This window comes from Protobothrops mucrosquamatus, unplaced genomic scaffold (genome assembly GCF_001527695.2).
Source record: "Protobothrops mucrosquamatus isolate PMUCROS unplaced genomic scaffold, P.Mucros_1.0 scaffold991, whole genome shotgun sequence".
NCBI lineage: Eukaryota > Metazoa > Chordata > Lepidosauria > Squamata > Viperidae > Protobothrops > Protobothrops mucrosquamatus.
In genome coordinates this window covers 340427-350069 of record NW_015387230.1, presented here as the reverse complement: position 1 = coordinate 350069, position 9643 = coordinate 340427, and the positions used below count along the sequence as shown (strand labels likewise).

General features: G+C 39.2%; 1 protein-coding gene across 1 annotated transcript in view; it reads right to left on the bottom strand.

The window, feature by feature from the left end:
* The window catches only part of LOC107290873 (ectonucleotide pyrophosphatase/phosphodiesterase family member 1-like), a gene marked incomplete at its 3' end in the record, with an annotated part of 13246 nt that extends 4451 nt beyond the window's left edge, over nucleotides 1-8795 (bottom strand). Inside the window, exon 1 of the mRNA XM_015819811.1 lies at nucleotides 8610-8795. Coding sequence (XP_015675297.1) covers nucleotides 8610-8795 — 186 coding nt within the window. The remainder of the gene's footprint in view (nucleotides 1-8609) is intronic.
* Between the last annotated feature and the right edge of the window lie 848 nt (nucleotides 8796-9643).

Here is a 9643-nt window from a genome sequence, read left to right as displayed (position 1 = left end):
TAGCCTATAATAATTTCTAAAAGCTATCATTCAAAGCTTACCCTTCAACTAAAAGAAGAAACAAATTTGTTGTCATTGGCTACAAAGAGATTATTCTGAACAGTGCCAAATACTGAAGGGGAATACTACTTTATTTGACTGAATAATGAGGTGATTTTTTTTTCCTATGGAGAAAGAGTGATGAGTAGAGAAATAAAATCTCCCAAAAAGCATGAGCAGAAAATAAAAATACTGGCATGTGGACAGTGTCATATTACAAATAGGTATGTATTGTTTGCCCCAGTGAAAACTCCGGAGGGAATCATTGCGGTCAGAAAAGAAAAGAATGAATCTTTTTTTGCAGTCAGGAAATCTTGTGGGAAAAAACTTGTTCCTGTGGAACTGCACTGATGTATGTTCAACAGCAAACCACACACAGGCAAGTTCATAGCACCACAAACCTCAGAACATTTCAAAAATATTCTCATGTTTACAGCAAATTGACCAGTAAAGGGCAAATGTTAAATGTTATGGCTAACTACCAAAGAGGGGGATCTAATAGACATGGCTAAGGCAAATAGATTGAGCTGGACTACTTTTTTAAAAAAGGTAACCAGTTTTCTGGAATATGCAATTATAATACAGGACTTACAACCATAGTTGAGTCCAAAATTTCTGTTGCTAAACAAGGCAGTTGTTAAGTGAGTTTACTCCCATTTTATGACCTTTTTGCCACAGTTGTTAAGCGAACCACTGCAGTTGTTAAGTAAATCACATGATCATTAAGCAAATCTGGCTTCCCACATTGATGATGATTGTCAGAAGCCAGCTGAGAAGGTTACAAATGGTGATCACATGACCCAAGGACACTGCCACCATAATAAATGCATGCCAGTTGCCAAGTGCCTGAATTTTGATCACATGACCATAGGGAGGCAACGACGGTCATAAGCATGAAAAATGGTCAGAAGTCACTTTTTGCAGTGCCATTGTAACTTTGAATGGACATTAAATAAGTGGTTGTAAGTTGAGGACTACCATATTTCTAAAATTTCTAAAATAAACGACATGAGGAGCTGCTTACAAAAATCCAGCTCTACAGAGGCTTACAATAAAGAAGCACCAGTAATGTTTCCTGTAAACCAGGGGTGTCAAACTGCCGGTCCGTGGGCCGGACACATCATCTGGAAGCCGCACCCACCCCATTGCCGACAATGGCAAACCGTCCTGATATGTTGCGCGATGTCACATGATGTCGCAAGTTTGACATGTCTGCTGTAAACAGTGTTTGAATAACTATTTTCAATAGGGATATAGTATTGCAGAAGGTTTTCTGTATTCAAAGATGGAAAAGGGGGAATTGAATGAAAATAGGTGGCCCCTGGTTTCCATATATCTCCATAAATCTAAAGAACAGCACGCTACTGACAAAGACGGTTTATATTTGTGTTTGAGACTCTGTATACAACTATAAATAAAACAATGTTCAATGGAAGGGATCCTGGATGCACCTGAATGGATGCAAACCTCTCTTCGTGCTATTGATTTACTCTAAACACATATTAAGCATTCCAAGATTTCATTCGGATTTCATTGCCACTTCAGAATACATGATTTTCCACAAAGACTTTTGAGTTGTGACTATACCCTACATTACAATAAGCAAATATGAATTAGTTATGTTTGCAAAATAAAAATAAAAATCCTAATGCATCTTTTATTAAATAAATACATTTGGATAAGATGAAGGATTTCTGGAAAAGAAACTCTTAAAAACTCTTATCTGCAGATCTAAAATAGCTTGAAATTAAATTTCACTGAAAACTGTGGAATTTTTTTCCAGGTAAAAGTGGCATTAATTAATTATGACAGACCAAAATTTTGAGTGACGTTCTTTCTTAGGTCATTGCCATCCTCTGTCTGTCTATATTTGTTTCCCCGCCAGGAAGAATGAGGTTATGCTTCAAACAGCAGGTGCTTAAGAACAGGGAGTGGACGTAAAATTCTGGGGAACATTCTGCTCTTAATTGTAATAGAAGATGACAAATCATCATGAGTACTTAAGAAAGAAACATTTGCAAATTTCACTAAGTAATAATAATAATAATAATAATAATAATAATAATAATAATAATAATAATAATAATAATAATAATAATAATAATAATAAAGTTGGAAGGGACCTTGGAGGTCATCTAGTCCAACCCCCTGCTCAGGCAGGAAACCCTATACCATTTCAGACAAATGGCTGTCTAGTCTCTTCTTAAAAACTTCCAGTGTTGGAGCATTCNTTTGGCCTCCAGTCCCCTGATCATCTTTGTTGCTCTTCTCTGTACTCTTTCTAGAGTCTCAACATCTTTTTTACATTGTGGTGACCAAAACTGGATGCAGTATTCCAAGTGTGGCCTTATTAAGGCATTGTAAAGTGGTATTAATACTTCATGTGATCTTGATTCTATTCCTCTGTTAATGCAGCCCAGCACTGAGAGGCCCCATCCAGTCCTTTGCTTTGCGCAGTAAACAATCTTGCAACAGGTCTGTGGTTGAAAAAGCCCCAATGGGAAAAATATGTAAAAGAAAACATTAATCCAAACCTTCACAAAAACTATTATGCACTCAGATTTAGCCAGGAAGTGCTGGAGTTGCTTTAAAGAAGAATTACAAAATGCAGAATTACTTAATTAATTTATAGCCTATCCATCTCATATACATGATTCCCGGTAGCCAACCATTAAAACAGAGCAAAAACAATAAAAATAACCAAAATTAAAAACAAAAGAAATAGCATTTTTCTAAAAGAAAAAATAGCAGAAAACAGCAGCCGAGAACACTCATCAACTCAATACAAAACAGGCTTAGCCATACAATCAGGGCCACAGGCTTGATGGCAAAGCCCAGTTTAGTGCCCTGTTGTGTCAGCTGATATTAGAGCATTAGATTTTAAATTTATGTAACATACATAAATTTAAAAATAAAAACAACATATATAAAAGATAATTGTGCCTTTAAATTATATTCAAATCCCATATTTTCTTAGAAACAACACAGAACTATCATTTCTATCAGTGAAGTTTAGCTGTGCCGCTTCCTGCTGAGGCAGTAAAGACCACAGAAGGAATCAAATTGACAACCAATTAAGCTGTTCTTAAAAACCAAAATAAATTCTCTCTCAGTCTATGAAACAACCCTATTTTACTGCTAAATGTGTTTTTGTATGGGTTTGTACTGTAACAAACTTTTAAATTCTAAACATGAGTATTTAGGCCCCTTACGATTTCCCCTGTATGGAAGGTAGTTGAAGCAGCAATCTATAAATATGACGTCGTGATAATTATGGGCCCTGTTACCTGATGGTTAATTAAAGGAAATAACTTTTTCATGATAGCAAGGAAGTAAAACCTTTGAACAGCAAATTAAGCAAGCATTTTTTTAGATGAAAACAAGATAAATTGTATCGTAACATTAGCACCTGTACAGTATTATACAATATAACATATTGGCTACAAAGCTAGACTATTTTCCTCAGAATATTTCTTCACTTCTACTCTTGATGGCTGTGGTTTCTACAGCCTGTCTTGTAATCTGTCTGAGTGTCATCATAGCCTTTTTTTCTCTTCCTCCAAGCTAATGTGGAAAAAAAAACAGTGAAGGAAAATAGAAATCAAGCAGAACATGAGAGTCAAAAATGGAAAAATATCAGAGTTTTTTCAACAGCCCTCATTCAAAGCTGTTTGGTCTTGAACTATGTGTCATTATGCTTTTCTTCTGCACCTTTATGTATTCCCCAAATTATTACTCATTTCTAAAGAATGACAAATACGCAGGATTAAAAATATATATCAACAAGCTTGGTTGAGATGTACAGATACCATGGATAGCTCATTCTATAGTTTATAAGCCATACTTACCTTTAGGATGACTCAATGGGTGTGAACGTGTTTGTTCACAGCTAAGTCATAACACAACTTAGCATGATATAAGAATGCCTTCAACTAGCTTTACCCCATATTTTATATCCAAAGGTGAAATAACATCTGCCAATGGAATACATTTCTTCTTTCTCCTCCACTACCATCCAAATATCTTAGTTTAATATCAAGTTTAATTAACTTGAAGCATGCAAGTGCAGGAGAAAATCCTGCTTCATGAACCAAAGTAGCTGGACAGATGAAGCCTAAAGGAAGCCTAGCACTGTACAGGGTTCCAGATATGATTGTGTTCACTGAAGTATTCATGAGAGATTAATTATTTCCACCAACTACCCCTACATTCCCAGTTGTCAGGAAACAGTCTGAAGTGCTACATATGTTTGAATAATCTTCTAATATAGATAATTCTCGACTTACAAACATTTATTTAGTGACCATTCAAAGTTACAGTGGCACTCAAAAAGTGACTTATATGACTGTTTTCACACTGAGCCACCATTGCAGCATCATGATTCAGCTGCTTGGCTGAATCTAGCATGTATTTATGACAGTTGTGTCCAGAGTCATGTGGTAACCTTTTGTGACCCTCTGACAAGCAAAGTCAATAGAGAAACCAGATTCACTTGAGAACCATGTTACTAACTGAACAACTGCAGTAATTCACTTAATGATTGTGGCAAGAAAAATCACAAAATGAGGCAAAAGTCACTTAACAACTATCTTCTTGACAATGGAAATTTTGGGCCCAGTTATGCTCATAAGTAAAGGACGACCTATACCAGGGGTAGGCAACCTTGGCTCTTTTATGACTCGTGGACTTCAACTCCCAGAATTCCTGAGCCAGCTGGCTCAGGAATTCTGGGAGTTGAAGTCCACGAGTCATAAAAGAGCCAAGGTTGCCTACCCCTGACCTATACTGAACAAGAGTGGAATTTGCAGAAATACATTCAGATGACGTGTGGAATGCAAACTGTATGTGTAGGACGAGATGAAGATTACTGAGCTCAGTAGAAAAGTGTATATAACTTAAAATAAATGCACTTAATTAGAGAGTTTCGCATGGCTAAAAATTGGCCTATATGAGCCAGTCTTCTAAAGGGAAGATTCTGTACCACAAAGAAGAGCTGTAAAACAACTTCTGTCCTGAGGCAAATTTAAATTACTCCCAGTGGTCATGCTGTCAATGTATGCTGACATTAGGGAATGAACTCAAGAAAAAAAGGTCATGCAATTGCAAAAGTGAAAAGTGTGTGTGTGGGGGGGGGGAAGTTGGAGACTTTACATATGATTTTGTTGGGTTTCAGGACCATAGACAAATCTAGGCATTCTAAGCCTAAACTCCAATATAAATTCCCCAGTGTTCAAAGTTTTAGGTGGGTGTTCATGGGACTGGAAGGCAAACCGAGAAAAAATAACAAATGTATACGGAAGAATGATTGATGAGATTCTTAAGAAGCAGAGAGTACTGCTAAAGTTACAAAAATGTTCTTTTTTTTCCAAACTGTTTTTATGCTTGCTGCTGCGCTTGGTAAGGCATTTACTTGAATAAATCAAGTTGCCTATTTCTAAGCCATCATCTTCTTAAACAGATTTTAAAATAGTCTAGTTTAATATGTTTCTTGCCTTTGCATAGCCATATTCAGAGCCTCTACAGAGATCATAATACTTCATAACATTTTTATGGCATACTGCACAGAGAATATAAATTAGCCCTGGGTTTAGCCACACTAGTGGCCAATTCAGTCATTGAGTCAAGTACCAGAACTGTTCATTACTACATAGAAGGAAACCAATTGAGATAGAGAAATTTTACCAAGAACGGGCTACAAACCCTGAGGCCTAATAGAAATGGCTCAGACAGGATGAAATTACAATACAGTACTTGTGGAACAGAAACAGCCAAACCAGCAACAACTCTAATGACATATTAAGACCCTCACAGATGGAAGAGAGGAAGCAAAGAACTTCTTTTACTTTTTTTTTCTATTATTTTTAATTTCCATATGGGTATTGTTCTCTCTGACAGGTATCAGTCCTATTCATTAGGCTTGCTTTTGCGGTATAATTATGGGTGTGCTTTTAATTGTGCCAAGCTTAGAGTTGAAAAAGCAGACATTTGAGCTGCGAAGAACACTACTTGAAAGAAATCAAAATCTCTGTTGGATACCAGTAAGTTCCTTTTCCAAACCAATCTTCTGAAGACCCCCCAGGCAGTTACATTCTGGAAGATTAGCCACTTTGTTAGTCAGCAACAGAAGTATTATAGCACATACCCAGCAACCGATTTCTTATTGTGACAAGTTCTTAATCACAAAGATAACCTCCCTGGTTGCTCTCCATTCAGTTTAAGCCTTTTAGACAATACTGGGGTCAAAGCTTGTGATTTGTTTGCAAATTCAAGAGATTAAGGAGAGCTAAAATGATTTATGGCCCCAGTCTCCTGATTCTGGGATGATAACACTTTCCCCCAAGTTTTCTTTAAGCAGAAAGTTGATCTTTAAAGAATGTCCTCCAGAACAATACTGACTGCAGCTGGGCTGGATTTTTGGCTCAAAAAAAGTCAAATGGATAAATGAAATGGATTTTCCTCCATGATTCCAGGTCTTACATATGTTCCAAAGAAGACGGGTATGTAGCGTAACAGGGTATGTAGCGTAACAAACTAAAAGTGCTCAACCCACAACATGATGGTGGGTCAGGAAAGTCCTGCAGAAGGGTGAATATAAGGAAGACAGATGTGGAGCATGAGAGAGGAGAGCAAGTACATCTGCTGAATGAGGTCATACTAATTTTCTTAAGTCAGTTATTTATACATTATTTTATCCCAAAGGTAGATGGTGATAAATCCACAATACAGCTCATCTTCAGACCAAAGAAGTTAAAGGGCACATAGACAGAATCTGTCCTACTTCCTTTGTATTACTCAATACAAAGTAGTTTTGTATTAGAAGCAGCTGTACAAAGCAAAGTAGCTTTGTACTAGAAGCAGCTGTTCTTCTAGTACTGATAAAACAAGCAATAGGATAATCCCAATTAAATGTGAATTAGAAAGATGAAACATCTATGGTAAGTGCAAGTACGGAAAGGCAATTAAAGTGCAAATAATATTAACTAGCACTGGAAAATGTAAGCCTGTTAGATCCAATATCTAGCATGTTTATGTATTTTAGAAACTGCTCCTCTCCCTTACAGAGGGACTCTGGGTGGTGTACAAATAAAATGCTAAAAACTGAACATAAAAATTTAAAATAGAGGCAAAAATAGTAAAAAAATTCAACCTTAAAAGGCAATTAAAAGGCAGGGGAGGGGCCTTCAGGGCACTAACAAGACCCATAGGAGCCATATGCTCCTTTTTGAACCCCAAGTGAGTTGGCAGATTCAAGTCTTCAGATATTTTTGAAAAGGCAAGAAAGTGGGGGCCCACCTCACCTTTGGGGGCATAGTGTATACAGTGTAGGCTTCTTCAAGTGATGCCCCACCCCAATGGCCATTTTCACTGGGAATTCTGGCTCCAGAGGGCATTTAATTGGAGGGGGCTGCTCCAAGCAAGATTCATTTGCTTGTCTCAACAAGGGATCTGTTTAAAATAGTTCAGGCAATACTACCACTTGGACATTATTCAGGATAGGGTTAAGGATGGTATATAATACTTTGCGCCTGAGAGAGCAAATCATTGAGTTTAAACCCTACCCTAACTAGATTCCTTACTGTTTGTGTCACCCATGTAGTTCTTCTGGAGAAGCTGATACTGAAGGAATTGCACTCTGTGCATCAGTCTTCCTTAAACCTTTTTCTTCCTTCTTTTTGAAGTTATGGAGGATCCCCAAAACAGTTTTTGTTTGCTTGGGTTATATTTATCAATATTTTACCATATGAAAAATTAAAAATGATGCATTCTCACAATTGTTTGATGGGATTCAACATATGCTGGCAAATATTTTTTTTCATGGATCCCTGACAGACATTTGAGGGATCTCAACATTATAGCCCACACTCCTAGAATTGCACTTTAACAAACACTGCTATACACGTTTAGAAGCCTGTTTCTATATATTATTTATGGTTACAAATGTTTTAGGAAGAAATCAAGGCACTGAAACCACCACATCTGATGAAATCAAGCCTTCTATCAATCACCATTGTGGTATTTGTGATTGTGCAGGGACAGAAAATGACTTGTCCATGGCCCAGAAAACTTTGTAGTCTCTAAAGTCAGAGGTGTCTATAATCACGCCACAGATTAGCTTTCTTTAACCTGGCATCTTCCAGATCTGTGGGCACTAAATTACCTGAGAAAAGTCCCGCTATAAACGGGAAGGTATCAAGGCACACACCAACAGGGGGACTGCCTTACACAAACCAGACTATTGTGATTACCAACAGCGATCCAGGGAACCAGGCAGCATTTCTCCCAATCCTACCCAGAGATTTAGACCTTCTCCACGCAAAATGTTTATCCGTGCGCTTGCAAAGCCCGGGTAGCTTTCTGTTGCCAACCAACTGCGCAAAAGTCCTTAAGCAAAGACTGCATCCTTTTCAACACCCATCTTTCCTTCTCTGATCTCAGACAAGCCTCATCCTCACAGTCGCCCCGCGAAGTGAGTCGCTTGGAACCCGGCTAAGGCGCCCCCCTTTGGAGTCCAAAGCGCTTTCCTCCATTCGGGGGCTGAGCTGTCCTCCGAAAGCGCGCCGCCTCCTTACCAGGGAGAGGACTTTGTAAGAAGGATCCTTGTTTTTCCCTTTGAGCGCCGCCGCCGCTGCCGCTTTCTCCGGCTCCTCCGACACCTCCAGAGCCGGCAGCATGGGCACCGCGGCTGAACTCGGCGGCTCTGTCCCGTAGGGGCGGAAGCTTTTCCCTTGGCCGTTAGAAGCGCCTTCGCTCGCCATCGCCCCCGCCGCGCCTGGCCTCGATTGGACTGGACCTGCTGCAGCCTCGGTTAATAAGCTGCTGTGATCCCACCTCTTCTGCTTCGGGCTCTCTTCAGACTCCGGATGCTTTGGTTTCCCGTCTTGGTTCGGCCTCCCCCGCTCCCCGCCCGCGCTTTCGGGGGATTGAGGGTGGGTTCCCATGCGCCCGAGTGGGAATATTAGAGACTTAGCCGGAAGGTGATTGGGGTTGTTTACGCACGGGGTTGAGGGTCCAGCGTTTCTCCTGCAATGTGTGTGTGTGTGTGTGTGTGTGTGTGTGTAGACTAGAGGAGAAGAGGGGAGGGGAGGGGAGGGAAAGTCGGGAGAGCAGCCGCCTTATTTACACAAATTTTCCAGAAGGCAAAGCCATCTCTTCATTTCTAGACTGAAATGAAATCTATGTTCTGGAGGCTCATGATGGATGCTTAGTAGAAATGGCTTGCTGTCTTGGCAGTTCAAACATGAAATTCAAGCACACACGCCCTTCACCCTTCCTGCCTTGCTGCTATAATCTTTTGGTCAGTTGAAGTCAAAACCCTCTGAAATCAGCTGCATGGATAAGGTCAGGTTGTTCTTTGGTTAGAGGCAGGCATTGCCCAAAGAGGGATTGTGAGTGTAGATTTTCTTTTTCTAATTTTATTTATTTATTAGTAAGTACAGAGCTGGAATCTTGCAGATGTTCTGCTACTTGTGCATTTTGTGTATTCTCTCCCCTCCTTTTTCTATATACAGTTGCCTAGCAATTGAACTACTTTGAGCTTGTATATCAATTCATTCATGTTGAATTGTAATCATCTTACATTCAGCAAGCCGAATTGTTATATTTA